General features: G+C 38.2%; 1 protein-coding gene across 1 annotated transcript in view; it reads left to right on the top strand.

Moving 5' to 3' along the window:
* The window catches only part of whrnb (whirlin b), a 105,150-nt gene that overhangs the window by 33,439 nt on the left and 46,296 nt on the right, over positions 1 to 25,415 (top strand). The window contains exons 2-3 of the mRNA XM_040154211.1: positions 12,241 to 12,417; positions 18,968 to 19,093. Of these exons, the coding sequence (XP_040010145.1) occupies positions 12,241 to 12,417; positions 18,968 to 19,093 (303 nt within the window). The remainder of the gene's footprint in view (positions 1 to 12,240; positions 12,418 to 18,967; positions 19,094 to 25,415) is intronic.

Below are 25,415 nucleotides of genomic sequence, written 5' to 3'. Positions count from 1 at the left end.
AAGAATCAATTGACCGAAGAAATAAAGTTTTAATTGAGTCCTATTTTCTCAATTTAATACATACTGCCGAGATTACACTGTTCCTGACACTATTTCACACAGAGAGGCTTTTTTACTCTTAACCATGCTTAATCACCAACCATGCTGCAGCAAAGGCTCTTTACCAGGACTCAAGAGACAGAACCACGCTCACTCTTGCTGGTTTCAATGCATACATGTTTTTCATTATTTCATGATAACCTCTAAGGTTTGTCCAGAACCTAGTCTTGCAACATTTCAGACTTTTTTACTTCAACATTGTATATAATGATGCGCTGGTGAGGAAATTAAACGTAGCAGGTGGACTGGTGAGTGAATGAATCTTGCAGTGTGTTATCTGACTCAGCTGAAGAGCTGCTGGCACTGACTCTCCCAGGCCACTTACTGCAATCACTGCACTCAGCTCTTTCTCCTATCAACAGGGAGAAGCACTGCAGTCCCACCAAATGGTTCCAGTACACTAAATAGACTTTTGGCATGCTTATTTCTTCCCGCCTAAAGACACTGCAGTTCCACAAATAGAATTTAAACACAGAGAGTGAAAGGGACAAAAGAAGAGACAAATGAGACACATTTTATACAAGACACTTTTTTTCACAATATAAAAAGTGATGAGTTCAAACAACTTTATTAAAGTCTGTAAATGAAATTCAAAAGAACTAAGTTGTATCAACTGTAATGGTCAATTTTGAACATATTTACCAACTCGTCTTTATGTGTATATTACATCAAATCTGATTTGTAACACAGCAGAGTAAATTTAAACATGGTTTAAATTTAAACATGTAAACACTGTAAACAAAATCAGAGGTAAAGAATTTGTGAGACATTAGAAGAAAAAAACCTGAAAATATTAAACCTCTATAAAAGTTCAGTTTAGCCATTTGGTTACAATAGATGCAGCTTACCTAAAAACCTTCACAGCACAGACACACGGCACTAAGACATTTGATGCGTGCCTCAAGGAAGTTGGCATTAATCATAGTTTCCAATATGACAAACCTCTGAAAACTCAAGACAGTTTTAAAGTGCAGGTCAACATCACATTCATAAACACAGTCCATTAAACCATGATCTCTAATAAGAAGTTCTCAAAACATTAAAGGAAATAACTAAGTTCCACACAATAACCCACATACTGGAGTACACAGTAGAAAGAGCCTTGCACGAGCTGTGTCAGTCCAAAAGCCATGTTTGATCATCTAAGCCAGGCTAATGCAGGTTAGATTTAGCCTCAATGCCTTAAGACTCAGGAGTTAAATAGCCTGGCCTAGTCAGGCCGAGCAGAGGCCAAAGAGAATGCAGTATGCACTCGCCACATGATGAGGACCAGTCTTGCTTGAGTAACATATCATCTTATTTCCAAAAATCCCCAGCTACAGACTGAAAAGGATACGTTCCAACAGTGTGCCTCAATGAAAAGCAATAGTTTTATTAACATGAGCGTGTTAGACCTTTTTCAGACTGTCACCTCACCTGAATGTTTTCTATTAACACACTCTATGCTACGCTGACCAACTGCTAATCACAGCTAATCAGCTGTGTTGAGCACCATTGTGCATCCTCCTTTATTGGCCAGCAAGATGCTGATGTTCTGGTCCCTTTGTAGCTTTTCCAGTGCCTTCCTCTGGATGGATGGTGAGGTTGAAAGGACGTTCTTTCGCACTGGCGAGGGCAGCTGATACCTTCAACCTGAGTTGTTTGGCCTCAGTATCTGCCAGATTGTTGTTTCTGATGGCTGATCCGTGGCAATGATGAGGTCTAACACTGGTATCTGTTCCAGTGTTACTGCAAAGGTCAGTCCCTTGACTAAGAAGTCCTTTTCTGGTTGGGTGATTCCTCTGTCTGACAAGTTCTTCACCCACTTCTCATGAATGTCCAGCCGTGTTGTACCCTTTTTTCTCCAGGTCAGTTCTTCTGTTCTATGGGAATTGCTAAGTCGTGACAGTAATGTTTTGCGTATCTGTCTGTCTTTCCCTTGGTGCGTTGTGATTTCTGTGCCTATTCAACAAAGTTGGAGTGCTTCTCAAGGGTTTCACTGGGTATATGTGATGTCAGTTCCTTAAGCATCTGTTCAATCTTTACTTTAAGGGCGTTGGTGGTAAAATGAACCTTTCTCACTCTCTCTCTACACTCATTTTTGTGGCTGCAGTCTGTATGAGGCAGTCAAGCCATGGCTTTACTGGTTTAACAGTAATACATTAAAATCTGCATTCACAATATATTTCTATAATGTCAAATTCTAGAAGAGATTTAGTGTTCAAATTAAAAGTTAGGACTAATATTTTTAACCACTTATGCAAAACTAATAGAAAATATGTAAGATAAATAAGAATAAAATATACAAAAGCACTGAAGTGTGTTTCCCTTATAACTCTGCATCTTTTTCAAAAAATTCAATTTTCACTCCATTTCCAAAGAATGAACCTCTAAATTCATTTTGGAAAATAACCTTTCACCACCTTACCACACACAAACATTCAGTGTCACTGAAATAAAGAATTATATGCTTTAACCAAAAATAAAATGATTCAGTCCTTGATATAGCCTGGGAACCAATGGCCAAAAACACAACTGCTTCACCTGCTAGTGCAAGCTACATAAATAAAACACATATGCAGTGTTAGTTTGTACTCACAAGTCCATAAAGCATGGTGTAATGTAAGATGTTGTAATTTTGACACTTTTAAATAGGTGTGACTTAAATGAACAAAACAAAAAGGATAATTAATTTATTTTAGCAGATGTACATTTTAAATGTAGGTAGGAACTGAACCAGGGCCAAGCTTTTTACAGCTTAATGTGTTAGCAAACAATTTCTTATTTACACACACAGAGCAACATGACTATTCATTTGGAGTTGTGTTTATGATTAAACTAAGTCCAATATTCACTCTGCTTTTAGCTCCATTTTGGTCTAAACCAACTCCTGAGAAAGATTGGCTTTCTGGCTCCTTAGTTGCTAAATGTTCCATTTTCTCCACCAGCTAGTCGCAAATTTTTTTTATCTGCTGTTTGGTGCTGTGCCGGTGGTGTACAGAGGGTCTTTGTCAGAGCTTTTTACCTAAAAATAGCTGCCTGCTGCTTCTGAAAACAAAGTTGATGAGAGCGCTGAGGCTAATCCTTCGGATTACACATAGTCACAAAGTATTGATAAGTACGGCTTTAAGTGTTTGCTTGTGTGGGGGAAAGTGTGCTGTCTCATCACTAAGCTGATCTCACACTAACCACAACCTCCATGGTTGATCTATGAGAGTACTTAAGTGACCGGGACGCCCTCAACACACACAGTGTTGTGGCTAGCTGAGGTTCACAGGGAGGAAGAACTCAGTGGGAAAAGCAAAAAGGCACAGCAGCAAACCAATTTTTACACAATGTAGAACAAAATAACAACAATAACAAAGCAGGAGCTAAAATGAGACTTGCAAGCATAAATCTTATTCCCACGTGCATGCTAGGATGTGGTTCCCTACATAGCTACCTCCAGGGATGCTATGATATATTCAAAAACTGATCCATAAAACCATCCAACCTCAGCCATCATCAACCATTTGTCTTTTGTACACCTGTGGGGGCTCAGGTGCTCAGCTACAGTATATATGGTTAGCCTCAAGACCTGTGTGCTGTGAAACCTCTTAGCACAGTACACAGCCAGCGTGTCTGGATATGATGGTGTTCATAAGCAGGAACATGAGTGTCACATAGCATCTCAACACACGTCTGCCACTGCTACTTTTGCCGGTGATATGGAAGCTCAGGAGGTGCTGATTTATGACCATGGCACTGCCAGAGTGACACATGGAGTCACAGTGCTGAGACACACTGAGCATCCGTCAACCAGGCAGGGACAGCCATCCCTCAACCTCATATCACCAAATCATTGGAAGGGAGGAAGCAAAGCAGAGGACTGGTTTTAAACTTCAAATACTTAGATAAGTTGTGGTGGACTGGAGGAAAAAAAAGAAAGGCATTAATAATTGAATTCTTTATCGATCACTGAGGAAAATTTTCTATCCTCTTAATCTTCCAAAGGAAGAGGCCAAAGGATTTGGTCAGCTACAGAACAGCAGCCCTTTAGCCGGTGGCGACTAAGTGTTCTGCTCAAGGACACTTCAACAGGGCAGATTTGCTCCAGGGTTGGGGTTAAACCCGGGACCTTTATTGAAATGGAAAGTTGCCAGGAGGACTGAAGGAGAAGTAAGGTTAATGACAGAATGAAGAGAAACTGCAAAACATATTCAGCAATGTGAGTGGAATGGGACTCTGGCTCACGCAAAATATGTACGTGTTATACACATTTTTCTTTGCCAAAGAAGTGTGACCTTCTTATACTTCACAGAAGTCACAGGGAGGAGGACAAGAGGGGTATTAGGATTTATAAAGTACAGGATTCTGACACCAGACACTGAGGTTCGTGTTCTGCGTGCTGTTTGGTATAGCCTACTAATATGCTTGGTTAAAGCCGCATTGCCACTTGGGTACAGCAGAATAAGCTATAAACACAACACTGATATATTATCACCTTATAAATTTGTTAGGGTGAATGTGTTATGAAACTGTCTCTTATTTACACATCCAGCAGACAACAACATTATTTGGAGTCAGGTTGATGTCTATTTGATGACTGTAAGGCCAATATTCCTTCTCCTTTTAAGCTCTGGTTTAGTCTCCACCTACTCCTGAGAAAAATACGATTATAATCACTAACTATAGTCCCAAACTGTGTCTGCCTGCTGTTTACTGCTGTGCAGGTGGCTTTTTTGTGGGGCTTTTTACACCGAAAACAGCTGCCTGCTGCTGCTGGAAACCAGGTTGATGACAGTGGAGAGAGTGAACCAAAGCAGTTAAGTTGAGGCTGTAAAACCAAAACAATAAGTTGAAAGATGCTTAAATGCTTTGTAGGGCTGAGGAGAACTGCAGAGTTGGGTGATAATTCTCTGTGGGTTTGTCAGTATGTGTGCAACATTCAAGACATGTTGATTTTAAAATTTTGATAAGTGGAAGCTTTAAGGTTGGCGAAAGATCACAGTTTTAAAAAAGTCAATATGTCTTGTCTTGAGCTTCAAGTCAGTGAAGACTTTATCAAGACCACTGTCTTTGCCCCACCTAAATTAAGTGTTTTACTGTGAGCTGCCTAACATAGACATAGTTTAGTTGGCATGACCGAATTTTGTTAGGAAACAAATGAAAAACATTGATAGTGAACATTTTGCAGATATCTTCAGCATGACCATTTACTCTTTACGTTGATAACTAATGTAATTCCTTATAGCATTAAATTTCTTCTTCTATATTCACAAAAAAAGTTCCAAAAAATATCTCACAAAATATCTGGGAGAGCTGCTGTTCCATTAGCATGTGTAGCTTCATAACTTTCTGAAAAAATGAAACATCTTCCTGGGGTTTGCTGTCCATATTGTAGGAGAAAAACAATTCTACAGCACTTGCTAATAGAATTTGATGTGATTTTATTTGAAATTGATTTGAAGTTCTTGTGACAAAATTAATTAATTACAATTTAACAATTAATTTGTAAACACTCAAAAAAATTAGGAAAACTATTATATGTCATCCTACCAGCTTCTCCATGCTCTCTTCTAATGTCATCTTTCCAACTTCACATCTATAATCTCTTCTGTCTGTGAAATGTTTTCAATGTTCAGTCCTTCCTGTCCCATCTCCTGTCCAGTCTCAGCATCGTGTTGCAACTGACAGCCACTTACCAGGCCTCACTCTGTAAAACTGACGCAAACCCACTAACGTTCTCGGGATGTAGGAAATTGTTGGGCTGAAAAAAACTTAAATATTACATAAACAATGATTAAAATATATATATATATATATATATATATATATATATATATATATATATATATATATATATATAGTATATATATTGAGCAAGGGTATGTTACAGGGCTGGACTTTCAGCTTTTTCTTAGTGATTTTTAGTAATTTACTGTCAATGGGCTTAGGAGGATTTACGTATTCTTGTCCTAAAATTTACTCACTTTTTTCTGAGGTTTAAAAAAAAATTGCCATATAAGGCTACTTTATCTGCTTTGTTTGTAGGAAAGTTTCATTCACAAAAAAGTCATACAAAAGTAAAAAAGAAGAATTTCACAGTGTGAAGCTTCAAGCCTGCTTTCAGAAATCAAACAAAATATAACAAATTTAGCAGAGTCAGGAATCATATTAGAGGACTCAAAACAGCACATCTGTCAGTCATATGTCATCAGAACAGCTGTGCGGTGACAGAAATAAAGAGGGAACGGTTTAGGCTACATGAAGTTAGAGGTTAAAAAATGTCTTTCTAAAGCAAAGTGGTCCATCATTAATATGCAATGTGGTCAAGGGGATGACAGATGTAGTGGGCAAGCCACAATGATGATGAGATGGTGAACAGAATATTAATTTTTCATAATGTTTGTTACATACATTTTTAATAGAATCATTTTCGGTTTCAACTCCAAATTCATTCAGATCAAGCCACCATAATTCTGAAGTCAAAGGAGTGTCTGTTCCCCCGTGAGGAAGGGCAGTTTACCTGTTCATGACTTATGCAATAAGTCTGCACCACTCATGAATTTCATTCGTACTAAAAGGAAATATTCCAAGTAGAGGAAATTGGTAAATACCACATATTCTCTTAAATTGCTTGTGTGTTCCACTTAAGAATGATTCTGCTTGTACAAGTGGTTCTTGCACAAGGCCCAATCAGATTTTTCGTAATCACATTGGTTCAAAAAGCGTCATTTTGATTTATCTTACTTCTCTAACAGCACCCAGAAGTTCAGTTCAGATGTGAACTGTATATGGACATCATTTTAGGAGGAGTCAGGGTTGCTGAAAAAGACTTGTCTGGTGTGGTCTGAAGTCTTGCCTAGGGTTTCAGGATCACTGATCATGGCAATGATAATCAACATCGCTGGCATTCTGGCATTGAGAAAAACAGTGATTAGAGAGACTTCATAAATCACTTAAAACACTAAGTGACAGCTGTAAACTCCAGACACTTTTTCTGGCAGGAAAGGTTTATTTTCTTGGTTTCTGGGACAATGAACCCCCAACGGCAGACAGTTGCAGAGAATAAGAAAGAAAATCTGAAAACAGTGTGGCACATTGCCCTGATGATGACAGGGACCATCCTGCAGCAGAACCATCTCAACCGTGACCTCTGCTCTGCAGCCTGTCCAGTGATGTTTCATGTTGAAGTGTCCCTCAGTGAGTAACTGTGCCCTAACATGATCACTCATTGCATGTTCATTTGGACCAGAGTGTCAGAAGAGTGTCAGAAAAGAGCCCAAAACAGGAATGAACAGCAACAAAAGGGAATGTGAAAGAAAGATAAAGTTAGCAGCGTTCATGTCTCAGAAACTTCAAAATGTGTTAATTTGATATAGATAGGCAGAAATTTCAGCTCTTGTTTTCAGATAAACATCACTAAATATAATGCAAAGATACATTCTCCAGGCCCTTTGTATGTGAGTCACATTGTCCAGAAACATTTGGGAGACAATGAAAAGTGTATGATGTGTCTCTATTGGATGAGACAGATTCAAACAATGGAAAACAAAAAGCCTCTGAAATTGCGGGACACAAAACACTAAACATTGTCTATACTGATGAAACACACCGTCTCATTTTCAGTGTAATTGCAGATAAATTTAGTCCATAAGCTTGTTACTTTTTTCCATCCAAGAACCGCTAATGTTAGCTTACATTACAGGCATAGACACAACATCAAGAAAATGCGAGATAATATTGCAACAGGTCAATCAGCTAAATCAGTGGTAGATGCTGTGTTAGTAAGCAGGAGTATACACTGATTCCACAGTGTCTTTGAATGACATGCAATATCACATTAATTCATTCATACAGTATCCAACAAAACTGAGTGCACCTCTGATCAATATCACTAAAATGTTAAGTAATTACAAATTCTGTCCATCTAATAGAATTTTGTTTTTACTCAAAGCCCAAGAAGAAGGAAGGCAAAAAAAAGTTTGACTAAATAAACTATAACCAAAGGTCCAAGAACCAACAGCAACAAAAGTTAGTACACCATTCATTAGTGAGATTCCATTCTTTTAGTTTTTTAATATTTTGTATGTTCACCTTTATTTTTGATGACAGATTTGATCCTCCTGGGCATAGATGATACCAGTTTTGCACAAATCTGTGGAGAAATGTTCTGCCATTCTTCACAGATGATTCTTTTTAGCTGCTTTTTGCAAGAGGGGGTTTGTTGCTCTACCTTTCACTTTAAAATACTCCAAAGGTTTTCTGTTGGATTAAGTTCAGGGGACATACTTCGCCAGGTCATAGTTTTCATTTTGTATTCTTTAAAGACCCTTGTGTGACTGGGAATCATCTTTTAATTCAGTATTCGGGTATTAAAAACTTGTCTTCTTAGTACCATCTATAAATGTCATTTGCCCTACATTTATTGCACTCATGCAGCCCCATTTCAGCACCCACCCACCTCCGTGTTTAATAGTCGGCACTATTCAGTCACTGTGGTAGTCCTGACCAGGTTTGTGCTAAACATGCTGGACCCCATCTGATCCAAACAAATTTATTTTGGTTTCATCTGACCAAAGAATGTGCTGCCAACATTCATCAGGCTTCTTTTCATGTTCTTTGGCAGAGTTTCATCTGCAGTTTTGTGTAGTTTTGTGAGCAAATATTTTCTTATTGGATGCCATCCATAGAGGCTCCCTTCATGCAATGTTAACAGTGTCTGATCACTCACTGAAAACACCAGTTTCCAAAGATATTCCATCTGTTTTTCAAATCAAGGTTGCGTAAATGGCAGATTATGCGTAGCATCATTCTTTGAGGACGGCCAATGTGCTTTCTGTTATTGGTGTTATGGCTCTTCCTATACCTGCTAATCACTGCTGCAACTGTGTTTCAATTTATGTTCAGTAGCCTATTGATGCTCTTGTACCTTCTCCATTCTTCCTGAAGTCTCAGGTTTTATTTTTTATCATGTGGAGCCATGTTGCATTAGATACAACCCAGGCGAGAACTGAGGAAGCTTTGATGTTCACAGGTTATTTAATAACATTTTTCATGTTGTCAGCCCTAATTGGAAATCACAGGTCTACTCACTTTTGTTGCATTGAGGTTGTACTTTTAGGCATATTTTTTCATTGTAGTCTATCTAACCTGTTTTTAATTAGACAAGATCAAATACCCTACACTTCAACTTGAAAATAATGCAGTTATTGTAAGATAGTGCAGTTGTGAATCATGTAATATTTTAGTGATATTGGATAGGTGTGTACTTTGTTTTGTTCTATGTTGTATGTTCAACCATTCCACCATTTTCAAATTAATGTTTATTTGTCATACATTAATGAAAAATTTAAACATTCCATCATAGTCTTCGTTTTCAAATGTCATTGTTATTTAGTTTTAGTCTCCTTTTTTATATCATGGAAAAAGGTCACCAATTAATATATGTCTCCTAGTTTTACTGAAGAAATCAGTAATGGAGGGGCCTCCATTGTAAGGCCTGATGCTGACTCTGTCTGTTTCCTGGTGTCTTTCCTGTCAAAGCCTCTACTAATTCTCATAAAACAACTAAATGATGTGACAGCAGATGCACCGGGCAAGGGAGCTTCAGCGGTTTAAATAGCAGAGCTGAAAGTAGTATGAAATCACTGAAGTAGAAAAGATGAAAGGGAGTAGTGATTCAACACCAGACAAAGGTTCAACACAATGTATCTGTGCCAACAGTCAGGAGGGCATTGTTACTTACTGTCACTGTTGGTATATTACCCTGAGATCAAATAAGAATTAATAATAGTTAAATCTTGGGCAAAAAGGCTGGTGGAAGAGGATCGTGGGTGTTGATATTACTTGTGTCCTAGGCTGGAACAGCCCACTATCCTAGGAATTGTGATCCATATTGGATGATTATGCACCTCGCCATGTACATCCAGCACCAATGTTCAGTGCCAACCAGTGGGGTTGTTGCAACCCTGTCTCCTACAAATTATGTTTATATATGAATCAACTGTTTTCCCTGTTATGTTGTGGGGACAAATATAATCGCTGGCTGGATTACCCTGAGAGGAAACATTTTTTTGAGTGAATGAAACAGCAAATTTATGAATTGTTTCAGCGTCTCTGGGAGTTGGTTGGGGTTGATGCGGGGCTTACAAAGAGCATGACTGTGTCACCAGAGCCCAAGGTCTGCTGACTGACTGCTGTCTTTGGTTTAGGCCACAAAAGCACTTAGGTTAAGGTTAGGGAAAGAGTGTGGTTTTGGTTAAATGCTAATAAACATATGGTGCCTGAAGTCACTGCAGACTTTTTCTGTATTAAACCAGACCAGGATCTTTCCTTAACCTTAACCGTGTGCTGTGACAGTTTAAAAAGAACCATAAAAACATTTAATAATGCTGTAGTCACTGTAAGTGGATACTGTTCTGCAAAATTTGATATTCTGATTATGGCAGAAAAGAAATACGTTATCAGTAAAAATTTAATTGATAAGTTTAGTATCAACATTTTTGCATCATGCCAAATTTATTAATTGACAACATTTCTTCATTATGTTAATGGAAAAGATAATCTGGTTGGCATTACTTTTCCTTCAAAATGAATTTGGTGTTGCTAATTTGTTTTATATAAATGTTATTTCTGTGAAACAGGGTTGGTGATGTATTGGTGTGTAGAATGTCAGATTATCACGCTGCAATTAACCATGCTTGCATATTGTAGAAAGGAAGAATTTTATTAGTTATTAGATTTTTATTATCATTTATTAGTGTCTAAGTTACAGTCACCCTCTAACATATAGTTTGTGTCAAGGAAAATAGTAATGACTAAAGGAAAGAAAGTAAAGGCTGGCTGACAGTGGATTGTTTGGAGCTTACCTAGAGTCAGCATCAGCAGCTAGCTCCATCACAAGCCCCAAGAGAAGCCAGGCCAAAGAGCATTCACTGAAGATGTTCTTATTCAAGATTCTTTTTTTTTGTATTTTGACCAAATACAAACAAAAGTGGAGGTGGTTTGCTCTAGAGTTCTCAGCAAAAGCCAAACAGGCCCATTTTCACTCCAACCATAGCCCAACAAAACCAACTACCTCACACCACTGCTATGCATCAGCATCTGTACACTCTGAGTTAAATGATAAGTCTAAGTGAGCGTAAGCTTATCATTTAAGCCTAATAATACTGGCTGGCTCCTCATCCTACCACAGGCTTTTCAAAGTTGTCCAAAATAAAGGTTCTTTTCTGCTGATAGGATCACAATGATTTGTGGCAATGCAGGAAAGATGTGTCCTTTATATTGCAAGCGGAAGGGTGTGGACGTCAGGTGAGCGGACATCTAGTGCCTCTAACATGTAGTGAGTTTGCGTTCTGTCATAGATTAACACCTAGTGCTTGTGCAGATATTGAGAAAGAAATAATTTTAAAAACATCACCGAACATAATCAGGGCTTTTGCAGAATTTTTCAGCATCAATTTTCTTCTAGGGTTACCCGTAAGGTATTAGAATTCCACTCATAAACTTTACATGGTAGCAATAGTAGCATCTTGATTCTAAACCAAAAAGTGGAAGCCAGCACCTTTAGATTCTGTGACATTAATACCCACTAGATGTTGGTTAATACAATCTGTATTAAGGTGTATGAAAAGGCCTTACGACTTTAAGGTCTAATATGACTTATTCTCTTACAATTTTTCTCCTTCTTCTGTCTTGGTGGTGTCGCTGCCCGCTTTAAATGGAAGTTTCAAGTATGCTGCAGCTCTGACCACACCCAGCATCACTGATGGCTGTAATGGTTGTGGACAGAAGTGTGCTCTGTTTCAGCTGTAACCACACCCAACAACAATGTTAAGGTGTACTGACATCCTGATGTACACCTGTACATCACTGCAGCAAGATGATAATTTAAACCACTTGAGGTCAGCTGAAACAAGATTTTGGGGTGTTAAGAAAATTTTCTTACCCATATCTGTCCAACTGTGTCAAACTGTGTGAATGTTCTCTGCTTTTTCGGGACCGAAGTTCCAAGAAATCATTTATACCCTTATGCACAATGCCACAAATCTCTGTAATAAAAGACTTTATTTGCTGGTTTTGTTGGATTTATTTGGCTTTAATAAATGTGCAGGCATTACTTCTACTGTATGAAGCAGTTTAACAGCACTGAAAGCTTATGTTCCTCTCTTGATGCAGGTGCTGAAGGGATGCAAGAAGCTGGCAATGTCTGTGTGTTCTATGGGTCGGATACCTGGAGGCTACATTACCAACCACGTGTACAGCTGGGTGGACCCTCAGGGCCGGAGTGTCTCCCCACCGCTCGACAGCCAGGAGGCAAACCAGAGGCAGGGGCCTGGCATGGAGGAGAGGACAGTAAGAACGATTTGTGTCTGTGTGTTGTGGTTGTACGGGAGAAAAAAGGTCCAATTGTAGAAGATGTGATGCAATCGTACAATTCAAAATTATTAAAATATTAGAGAAAGAGAGACAAAAATGCACTGCAAACTTTAAAAGGGAGTATTTGTCTCTGAAAGCAAAGATATTGTTGCAGGATTTTCAAAATGGCATCGGTCAGATTCAAAACAATCTATTATCTATGATGATACCAAGGTTTTTGTAATCGTCCTCCTGCTTGTACTGACAGCAGTCAGTTCAGGACTGGATTATGGTTCTCTGAACACAGTCACCATGGCCTTTGGTGTTGTGAAGTTTTGGAAGACAGACTCATCCTACAACAAAGTCCCCCCCCTCAGGCCTTTGACTGTGGCTACTCCTCAAGAGAAGATTTACTCAAATTGAATAATCTGAAAAAAAACCCCACCTGTTATCATATTTTCTTTTTGGATAGCTCATTATTCACCATTTACACTGATCTCTCTGTTAAAAATAAAATTCTCGCTAAAATAACCCATCTAACAACACAACAAAAATTTACCTGTTCGATGCTTTGAACTCAGTACAGTTCATAGTTGAGTTTTAAAAGTGCAACAGTTTGCAGGGAGCCAATACTGTGATACAGTATTGGGGCACTATTGTGTATCTTTAATGTGAGACTAAAAAATTGATTAAAATATACAGTAGGATCAAGTATGAAAATGATCCTGAATATGCAGCCTGTAAGTTAAATTTGTAGCAAAAAGATTCCATTCGTGAAAACAGGCATGTTATCAGCAAATCTGTCTCCCGGAAACTACGTTTATACTGTATTTTACTGATTTGTTTCACCATTAGTATGCCTCGAACATGTTCACTGACAATCCTTTTTCCAGTGAAGAAAGCGTTAAATTTCTGTTCCAACTGCGGGTTGTAAGGAGGTGGTTAGGGTGGATGGTGGCTATACATCCAGAGAGAGTGCCTAAAATATGTAAAATCCATAAATAAGTACAAATAATTAGAAAATGTTAATCATGCTATTTAGGATTGCTTTAAGCAGATATTGCATTACTAAGAGTGGATGTTAAATAAAAGATGGATAGATACTTTATTAATCCCTGAGGTGAAATTGTATTGTTTTAACACCGACACATACTGTAATTAAAAACAGGCAAAAACAAAACAAAACAAAAAAAAACTTAGTAGCAAGAATAAAAGAAAATAATATACAGATATAAACATGTCCTAAAAATCCTAAAACTAGAGCAGATAAGATAAGTAAGCGCAAGTAGCAGCCATGTTAAGCAATAGGCAAGTTTTTGGAAACATAGCAGTTTCAAGGTCTAATTCACTGTGTACCAAACAGATGTAGGTTACTATGTATATTGCATTGTATGTTTTCAGTAACCTGAAGAAAAAAGATAAATATAAAGAAATGTATAAATTAATAAATAAGGAATTAACAAGATAAATAAGATATAAAAATACAATCCTTCAAGAAGTCTGTAAAGATACATTCACCAAGCACTTTGGTAGGAACACCATACTCATAATAGGTAGGGCCTCTATTTGCTCTTGAAACAGCCTCAGTTCTTCATGGCCTGGATTTCACAAAATTTTGGAATAGAAAGATTTGTCAGCTTCACATTGATGCTGCCGATCTCCCGTTCTACCACGTCCCAAAGGTGCTCGACTGGATTCAGATCTGGTCACTGGGGAGGCCACTGAAGTACACTGAACTCATTGTCATGTTCATGAGTTTGAGATTACTTTTGCTATGATATGGAGCTTTATCATGCTGAGAGTAGCCATTAGAAGATGCACATGGTCAGCAACAATACTCAGATAGGCTGTGGCATTCAAATCATGATTGATTGGTATTAAGGGGCCCAAAAAGAGCCAAGAAAACATTTCCCTCAACATTACACTCCCACCACCAGCCTGGACTGTTGACACATGGCAGGTTGGGTCCAAATTCTGACCCTCCAAATTTTGGAGAGACTGTGCCCAGTGCAGTTTCAGATTTCTGTTCTTGTCTGACAGGAGTGAAACCTGGTTTAGTCTTCTGCTCTTATAGCCAATCCGTCTCAAGGTTGGATGTGTTGTTCACTCTGAGATGCTTCTCTGCTCACCACAGTTTTAGAGAGGGGTTGTCAGAGTTACCGTAGTCTTTCTGTCACCTCCAACCAATCCGATCATTCTCCTCTGACCTCATCAACAAGATGTTTCCATCAACAGAACTGCTGGTAACTGGATGTGTTTTTGGCTCCATTCTGAGTTAACTCTAGAAACTGTTGTGTGTGAAAATCCCAGGAGATCAGCAGTTTCAGAAATACTCAAACCAGCCCGTCTGGCACCTACAATCATGTCCAGTCAAAGATTGTATTAATAACAGCTTCTTAGAGCACTCTTTTTGAAATGACTTCCAGTTTTACAAGGGTGTTTTAATGAACTTGTTTTCTACATGGCGACAGTGAAAGTTCTGAATTTCTATTGGAAAAGTTTAAGAACTCACTAGTGTTCATGCAGAGCTCCACCCATGAACTCGCTCAGGTAAACTTTATCAGTCAGGCAGAGATCATTTCAGTTTGCTCTAGTCTTCATGGTAGTTACATCCACAATTAGACACTATCCTTGAGTCTACCCTTATCAGAAGATCGATGGTGTTGCCTCATTGCCAGACAGTTTTCTGGAGACAGTGGAAAGGGGAACTGGAATACCCCCACTGACATTGCAGGATGCCTCCAAACTTTCAACAGAAGATAAGGGCATGGGAAAAACTGCTGCCTAAGTATCTCCATGCAGCTAGTGCTAGTGCCTATGAATGCAACTCTGCAGATATGAATAGGGCTCAGTTGATTGATTGTCCCTCTAAAAGCTGGCCAGGAGCTAATTTATGCCTGCTGTATTAAATGTTGGTATAGCAGGATACTTCAGAAAACTGCTTATATTTGCTCATATTCACATGAGCTTGGAAGATCTGGAAGAGAGCTAATGAAAGGTTGAGGGGAGAAGAGTGAGAAGAGTAGAGAAGAGTTTTTGGACAGAGGCCTGAGAAGCTGTTACTGCTACAGGCAAAATGACATATACAGTAGGAAACCATGATTTGTTGGCTCCTTAATTGGAGAACATATAAATCTTTGTTGGTTAAGGTGCCAGATATATGCCTGTGGAAATACAATATGCCAGTTCTCTGTTTTATGAATCATGTCTATTAGAAGTGTTCTCTTGTATAAGAAATATAGCACTAACCCTGCAAGTCCTCTCATCTATGTGAATCTAGAATGTAACAATTGTTCCACTTCCCATCAGTTTCACCTTACAATGGTTACATCGAACAACTAATTAAAGAAATCTTCATCACTGGCTTTACAAGTTAAGCATTTTGCTCAAGCCTAATTTTGTGAAAACATGGTTTGGATTAGGAATGGAAAGACTAATTTACTTAAAGCTACACTGATCAATATTTTCTGTATTACCAAAAGGATCAAATGACTATGTGTAATATGAAATGACAAACCCATATAGAATTATCACCAACTCTACAGTTTCCCTCAGTGGAGTTTTCCCACATAGTGGAGTGAGATATTTCCCTCAGGAGTTGGCGGACACAAAACCAGAGCCTAAAGGAGAGTGAATATTAGGCTTACATTCATAAGGAGAACAGAAACACGACTCCAAATTAATGCTATTGTTCCTGTGTATCTGCTGGATTTGTAAACAGGCAACTCTTTGATAACGTTCAAAGGTGATAATATGTCAGATGCTGTGTTTTCATCTTATTGTGCTGCTCCCATGTGGTAGAAAATTAATTAATGCAGCTAGGTTATGTATGAAATTAAGAATAGCCTTTTTTTTTTTTTCCTTTTTCCTGTTGCTATCAGAACCACCAACATGAGAGTTTTATAAAGAGATGCCCCTATTAGCAGGATGACATTGGTAGTCAATGTCTTCCAAAACCATTACAAACAATTTATATAAGCACTTTTATGATCTGCCACTACTATGGTTAATGTGTGGTTTAGGTGACTAAAACTACCTTACAGGGGAAGATCGTGGTCATGGTTAAAAGAAAATTTGGTAATTTTTTGTAATTCTGAGGTAGATGTAAGCTTTGCTCCTGAGATGCAGTTTGAAAACTCTCTTGGAGTAGGTGGTTTAGTGGCCCTGACTGCAATCATGACCAATCAAAATACTTCTCCTTCCCATGAGGCAGTGTACGCAGCACTCTGACAATTTGGTTATGGCAGATAACACTCCAGAGTGCTGTGCTATAAAAGCTTGTCTCAGAAGGAAACTAACGTCCTCCTGTTTTATTCGGTTCAGAATATCCACAAGTGAGGATTATATAAAATGTGCAAAATAATTGCCTTAAATAATTATTGGCCTAATCAATTCTATATCATACTACAGTTGTTGTAGAAAAAAAGAAAATTGAAATTTGGCTTGTTCTGAGTTGCTTGCTGTGTGTTTATTTTCCAAGTCCTGAGTCAAAACTGTAGGTATTAGTTTTCCATCCATCAGTTTATCCTGCATCCTGTAGCCATTTATCAAGGTACAGGTTAATGGTGGCAACAGGCTAAGCAAGGTAGCCGAGATGTCCATCTCCCTCATTAACCAAAGCTCAGGACCATAGGTGACTGTTGGAACATAGATCCACTGGTAAATTGAGACCTTCACCTTCAGACTCAACTCCCTTGCCCACCAATCAATCCAACGATCTTGCATTCCATCTTCCCCTCACTCATGAGCAACTTTGGGCAGGAACTCACACAAGTTGCTGATTTTAATCCTAGACCTTTTAAACCCATCAGCTGCAAACCATCCTAGTGCGCAGTGGAGTACACCAGTTGATGAAGCCTGCAGAACCACGTAATCTGCAATCTCTGTTTTTTTGTGTCAGCCGTACCAGACTCTCTCTACCCCCAGGTTGGGTTTACAGATTCTGTCCAAAAAAAGAGAAACACAATCGGTGACAAGTCACAACCCACTGAGAACGCACTTGATTTCCTGTCAAGAGTATGGTTTAAATCAGTACTATATAGGAATATATATTTTAAATGAGATGTCTCACGTGAATGTGATGAGGTCTGGTTCATGTATTTGTGGCAATTAAATGTTTTGGAGACAAACTATATGTGGAGGTGAACAAATACACAAGTTTAGATGCTGTACAGCTGCTCAAAGACTGCAGCATCAACCACATCATTTACCAGTGTACTGTCAAGTAGCAAAGATCCATTCTGCTGCTACTCAAGTATGTTATCATATAGTAACTCAAACAGCAAAACTACTGTATTTTCAGCATGCACTGATAAGCTATTGCAGTTACGCACAGTGCAAAAGGAACACTGGACAAGCTAACAACATTCAACAGCATTTCATTTTGTACATTTTGAGGCTGTTTTATCAGAAAAAAAAAACTGCTGTGCTATAGCTAAATCTAGGGGGCTTTGGTACAAACAGATTAGCAGCTGCAGTTACAGCAGAATACCCAACACTGAGTGAGCCATTGCTACTGCACTTGGAGAATGTTTGCATAACTTTGCATCATGACAGTTTTTTAAAAACCTTTTTTTCTGAAGGGAATCATGCCAAAGTGAAACTGCGCAACCTGTGGCGGAAAGTAACTAAGTAAGAATAGTATTAAGAATACTTTACTTTCTACTCCACTACATTTATTTGACAGCTTTACTAGTGTTACTAGTTACTAGTGTTACTAGCGTTAGTAATTACTTTTAAGATGAACATTTTCAAACTGGATAGTATAAGCTATTAAAATGCAAAACACTGTTAAAGATTAAACCAGTGGTTTCCAGTCTTTTTGGCTTCTGACGTCTTACAAAAAGCAGTATGTAGTCGGGGTCACATTTCAGATGTCTATGAGTTGTTAACAGCTCCACCAAACAGTGATATTTCCCCCTAAACTTCACACATGGTTTAATTTCAATAAATATTCAAATGATCCAATATCTCACCAAAAATGTAAGATTAGAGAAAAAGAATAAAAACTGAAAACAGATTCATTAATATTTTATTATATTAGGTAGTTTAAACTAGTTCCATCTCCAGCATTAACATGCTGCTACACACTGATGCTTCAGAATTAATCATCTAATTATGTAATATATAATAATAATAATATACTCAGAGGGAACAAATAGTACTTTTACTTTAATACTTGAACTACAGTTTGCTGTTAATACTTATGTACTTTTACTTCAGTAGGATTTTTCATGTAGGACTTTTACTTGTAATGGAGTATTTTTACATTGTGGTATTGGTACTTTTACTTAACTAAAGGATCTGAATACTTCTTCCACCACTGTGACCAGCATATATCTATTCAAAAGCAAAACACAGTAATAGTGGCACCAAATGGCATTGATTGTGAATGGCACACCTTGCTGTATCTTTCCTTCAACTTGACTCAGGTCCACACAAAACATTTGTGCCTAACAGTATGGGCTTTGTTGTTGCTCCATTTTTACTTTAAGTAGTTTGTTTAATTGACAACACTGAGGGATCTGAATGTTATTTTCCCCTACAGGTAAACCTGAATATGGATGATGGTCTCTCTCTGGGCCTAATGATCAGGGGTGGTGCTGAGTATGGGTTGGGGATCTACATCACTGGATTGGACCCTGGATCTGCTGCAGACGCTGGTGCACTAAAGGTACCCCAACTTAACCTTTCATGGCAGCACTGCTATATTATACCACAAAACCTATCCAACATTTCCAGTCTAATGAGAATTGAAATCTTTGAGATAGTGGTGAGAGATCATTGCCTGAATTTATGTATAAGAATAAATTATTCTAGGTGTCACTCAAGCTTTTATTGTCTCCAATACTATATTTGGGAAGTACTTTCCTATATTAGCTAAAATCTGGCTAGTCCATTGGCCTAATTCTGGTCAGTGCTTTCAGAGGACTTGCAACACTGTAGAATGCTCCCTTTATGTTTTTTTTGTTTGTTTTTTTTTATATAACTTTATTACATTTACAAAAAAGTACAGTGTTGTTCCTTGGGAAACAGAAATCACTGTACAGTTTTGGATTCAGCACCTGGACAATAAATATGTGTGTGCTTCTCACTGACTAATTCTGGTCAGGGTTGAACTCAAATCATAGTCATATTAAACCTTAAAAACTTAACAAGAATAACACTGTAGCTACATAGGAGGTGTAGCATGAGCAGCACATTAGCAGAGCAGCAGCATCTTCAGTGCAACAGCTTTGTCTACACAGGATGCATACAGGCACAGTATTGAGTTGTAGGTCACCCATGGTTTGGCAGCACAGCCAACACACAATCACTGTAGTTACGTGCGTATAACAGAAGATAATAGACTTTAGGTGTAGAAATACACTGTGGGTTGAATTTACGTATGTATAGTAGCTGTTATATGGCCTGTGTAGAACATCTGAATTGATTGACACAGAAGCATATCTGCTTTTTCACATGCAGGTGAGACAGATGACAGAAAAACATGTCTGAAATGTTTTCTGGGTGAGGCTGTCAGTCGCTTTGACCTATATGTTGATGTTAGTATGCTAAGATTCCCATTATGAAATTGTTAACATGCTGATGTTAAGCTGTTACAGTAATGTATAGTATGGCTTAAATTTATTTGAAATTTAAAACTAAACACAAAGATCAGTACAGCTGAGGAATATCATTAGATTTGCTGGTATTTAGAGATAATTCAATCACTGGACAACAATTCTGAATTGGTGGTGGTGCTAGATGAAAACTCAGGGGATGACCTAGTTATTACAAGTCATGCACTGGGGAACATGAATGTCATTACCAGATTTTATGATAATCCATCCAGAAGTTTCAGTCTGATAAACAAACCGTCTAATACATTGTAACCTATTGTAGCTAAAAACTAAAGCTTGTGAGCGACAGATCAATCCACCTACTGTATATAGAACAATGCTTTTTCATTTATTCAATTTTGCACAAATCAGCTGATTTAAACTGAAAATCAATGAAAATGTCTGATCACTGATTTATTTTTCCGCTTTTTAAAGAGAAATCTGTAAGAACCATACCAGCACTTTTAAATGCTTTAAACTATTTCCCAAGCATTCTGTAGTGTCTCATACTTTGACGTGGTTTTCCTTCTTTCGAAGCGACCATTTGTTTTCTATTCTTTCCTGTCCTATATGAAAATGAACTGAAATTTAACTTAATTATCAATCCATCACATTGAACAATGATCACACCTGCCTTGTCCTGTCAAAGCTACATTACTGCTGTGTGGTAATGCAATTGTTGGGGCAAACTGACATGGTAACTCTGCACTGCATCATCACAATGACATAAAATTTAACAAAAAATTAGAGCAGGCATGATCGTCACTGTGATAGAAAAACGTACTCTGAATTGATTTTCATACCAAGTGGAAATTAAGTGTAGATAAACACTTTCAAGGATATTTACAAAACTATCTAAAAGGCTGCCAGCAATGTAAAGTACATTTGTTTTGTGGTAGAACACCCTGAGAACACCCTTAGTCACTGATTAAATGAGATGTTGACGTGAAGATTTCTGGCACTGAGTCTGAGTCAACCGTTATCATTAACAACTGCTACCGGGTTCTGATGAACCTATTAGCATTCCTGCCAACTGCTCCCTATTAGACTGCTAAACCAGTTAGCATTGCTAACATCTGCTACCTGCCTTACAGCCTCAGTCAGGCAGGTGAATTCACTTTCATGACAGGCCTGCAAAAATGCTTTATTAGCCATGCTAAATCTCTGCTGTATGCTTTAAGGTCAGCTTTCTGCATCAACAAGCAGGCCACTCTCATTCTTTGCTATTTTGCAACTTGCCTGAGGGAAGAAGAACAGAAACCAATATTTCCTACCTGTAAAAAATATAGTTAAAACCTGAATATGGCTTTCATGATAATATCACACTGTGTCCTGATTGGGGATAAAACTTAAACATCAAATTTTATGGTTTGATTCCTCACTGGTCCAAACTAATTGGCACACCTGGAAAAAACAACCTTATGATAATATGAACGAAATTTTTTAAAAAGCAGAGCTTGAAAGGCATTCTGAAAATTCAAAATGTCTCTCGGAAGATGCTGTGTGACACTTCTGTTTCCTTGACAGAGAGATATGAAGAGGTACTTTTTCACCATGGAGGATTGGCAGGTCATGCTGCAGAACTGGAGCTTTTGATATGCTATGAAAGGCAATGTGAAAGCAAGGAAAAGGGAGAGAGCAGAGAGCATAAAAGAGAATAGGCGCATATAGAAAGAAATATATTGGATGTTTTCTCAGTCTGCAGCCATTCATTGTTTGTGGACGTGAGCTTCTGTCCATCCTGTGTATGTATGTGTGCATGCATTTGTTGGTCTGGGTGCAGTAGCTTGAGTGATCCTGCAATTAGAGTGGGAGTGGCAGGCAGAGAAAGAGGCTGTACATCCTTTCCTTGAAAACCATTTCTCTCTCCATCTTTACATCCATCCCTCCTTCCCTGTCTGCCAGTGTTGCGGCAGTAAATAAGATGGTGGGTTGCTAGACACTGCAGCAGGTGATCATCACAAGCCAAATATGAGGAATTTTTCACCCAAATTAGGACCGGCAAAAAATGAATAAACTAGTATTCTCTGCTGGTACGTTTGCAAATTTGTTACTGAAAAATTGGTCCGACAAAACAACAGGACTCAAAGACACGACTCCAGACAAAGTTCAGGTTTTCAGCATCTTTACTTGAGAACAGGCAAGCGAATCAAAAAGGCCTGGGCAAAAGACGTGGTGGAGAATAAGCAAGCCTACAAAAACCAGAAACACTAACACAAGGAGATTGATGGAACACTTGCCAAGAGGAACAAACATGAACTGGCCCAGAGGGAAGGAAACACAGGCCTAAATACTCTGGGGAGGGGGGGACAATTTGACACAGGTGCAACAGATTAGATCGTGGCAGACAATCGCAAAGGCGGGAAACACAGAAGGGCAGGAAGTGTGTATCTGAAATGAGAGGGAGGGTTAATGACATCAAAGTAAAACAGGAAATAGTACAAACGATTAAACATAAAGGGAAAAAAACATGACCTAGTTGACAGAACAAGAGAAGACAGATATGAATTGAGTTCACACTGGTACGTACTGACTCCAAGCAAAAACCATATGCCTGCACTCCAAGTCTGACAATGACAAAAGCTTTCAACCTCTTTCGGCTGCTCACCTTTTATATGTTACCAAACTAACAGCCACATAAATGAAAACATATGTTAAAAACTTGAGTGTGTGACAAAGTTTAGCTTTAAGCACTGCAGGTTGTTACTGAATGTCAGTTTTTCCCCTCAGGACCTACTGTAGCTGTATGCACTCGCTGCTGAGACAGTTCAGTCCTACAAGCCTCTAACTTGTCTATTCGACTTGACTTTGCTGCATACAGTCCCGCTGCCCTCAGCGCTTTCCACACATGCTGAACTGCAGCCTGTTTGCTGTAGATTGCCACAGAGACCACGTGGGAGCTTTGGGTTTCACTAGATTCGTTCATGTACTGAAGTCAGACAGTAGATGAGCTAGTGATTGTTAGCCTGTTAGCCTATTAGCCTGTGGCTATTACTCCCGATTCCTGGTGCCTGTGGACTTTTGATTATTTACTATCAAAACACACATGCAGCATCAACACAATTATCCCAGTAAATTAAGTAAAAATAGTTATCAGCTTTATGTAGCCAACAGCTTCATATTTTCAGGGTATAATGATGCATATTGTTTTACTTCCATTCAATACAGCTATATTATGTTAGTGTGCCCTGCATTTTTGAGTCATTCTGAAAGGTGTATAACACCAAATACAGGAAAACTTGAAATACTTTAATACTCGATACGTGCAGAGGACCAAATTTGGTATATACGGAGGGAAAATCACACTTTAACATCCCTGCACTAATCCAAATACACCAGAGTGAAGGATGGTGAAATAACTTTAATGTGACTAACATATGTAAATATTTTCAAAGATTCCACAATTATTTTGAGCTACAGTTCTAATACTGCTCTTTGCCAGTTAATTTACTGTTAATAGTTTAATATTAAAAGAAATGGATCATCTAAAAGTGTCTGAAACTTTCTCTCCTTAGGCATAATCAGTAACTAACATACTAAAGTAAAGAGGTTGCTTGTCAGAAAAACAAATGACAAATGCTATTGTTTTTCTGGCATGGGCAGTGAAAAAATTTGGAGGTGCTTTTAAGTGTTATTACAAAGTCAACGTTAAAATGAAGGAGAGGAGGGATTAATTTTTATAGTAAAAAGATATTTAATATCTACCAGGATAATTCATTTTTGTGCACTGCACAGCTCAGACCAAATGCTGGTATACGGTAGTGGAATTGATTAGACGGGGCAAAAAGGGCCCCATAATACTTCTTGTTCGATGGTCCTTTTGTCATTAACAGCCACTCTCTCCTGTTTATAACCACCTGGAGACCACTGCAGGCCAGCAAGCTGCACCTGCTGCTGAAAAAAGGAGTCAGCCCTCTCTCTGTGAAAAGGATAAATACATTGCACACACACTTTAAGTGTGGATGTGTGCAGGGGGCACACACACACTTTATCATGAATGATCATGATTGTAAATCATTAGAGCAGGGAGAGGGTGTGGATCATCCATTGGGAGTGGCAAGGTGTGACACTTGCTATTTCTAAGCATGTTATCTTTATATAATTTTGATTGTAATAACTAGTTATAATACTTTGTACAGAAGCTAATTTCAGCCAAAGAGAGTAAAGGGACAGTGTCTTGAGCCCCCATAGCCAGTATTTTGTACGCACATCCCTGTTTGTGGGTAATCATCGTTAAAATAAGTAAATCAAGGGTTCCTTTATCCTCAGCGGGCTCAGTCATGGAGTTTTATTGACGCTGCATCTGTTTGACATCATCACGTTGGTGTGGGGAGGTGAGAAGGGGAGAAGTCAATAACTAATATCTGACTCTACTTGTCCTGCTATAATAAAGGTGAAGTTGTTTTTTCTGCTGCCTTCAGCATTCCCTTGTGTTTTCCTGCATCCTTCTCTATATCAGTCTTTAAAAACAGGCTCAATTATACATCTATTATGTCTAGCAGAAATTCCGTTGACCATTAACTGATATAAAGCAACTCTCTATTTTGAAATTAGGTTGACTCTCGTTTGGCTAAGTTGTCTCAGGGACACAGGATTATTGTATCATCCAAAAATCATTTTTAAAGGACCAAAAAACAGTATGATACATCAGATGACCATTAGGGATCCAGGAATGAACCAAAAATTAGATAAGCAATGACCTTTATTCATAAACCACCAGTAATAGCTTACCACAATTATAAAAAAAATAATAATGAGGAGATCTACACAGTCTGTGAAAACAGTTGCATAAAGTCTTCTGTGACTCTGAAGGAGCTTTGTCAAGTCTGAGAAAATAACCCTGATAATGTCATCATCTTGGATTGTGCTTAACACTACAAATTTTTAACAGAAAAATTGTGTTACAAAAAAGGGGTATGGGGTGTTTTAAAAACGCTTACCAGACAAGCTGGGTCCAACAAAAAGATAGTATCAGCTTCTGCTGCTTTGATTTTGACCTTTCTTTTTTAATTCTTGCGAATCCTCGAAAATTAAGTTCCATACTAAATTGTTTGGGGGACCCATTAAACCAATTTGATGCTACATGTAAATATTGTAAGAATTTGTTGGTCAAAACAGTGCTAACCATTCTTTCAATTTTACATTAGAAATTGAAAGCCTTGCTAGTGCCCCCAGAAGCTACAAATTTTGTTACAGTCAAAAATACAAAATTGGTGGACGTATCAAACAACATAATGATATTTCTTCTGATCTTAGAGCCTTACCAGTAGTGGGATTCAAGGATTCATTATGCAGAACAAGTAACTAGTTTGTATTGTCCAAACATGTCCAAATGAAAAAGTATTGATACCGCTTTTAAATGGCCATAGTCAAAGATGGGGCAAAAATCATGGC

The sequence above is a fragment of the Xiphias gladius genome, chromosome 19, assembly GCF_016859285.1.
Source record: "Xiphias gladius isolate SHS-SW01 ecotype Sanya breed wild chromosome 19, ASM1685928v1, whole genome shotgun sequence".
Taxonomy (NCBI): Eukaryota; Metazoa; Chordata; class Actinopteri; order Istiophoriformes; family Xiphiidae; genus Xiphias; species Xiphias gladius.
The sequence above is the reverse complement of the archived record's forward strand: the minus strand, read 5'-3'. Positions and strand labels throughout refer to the sequence as shown.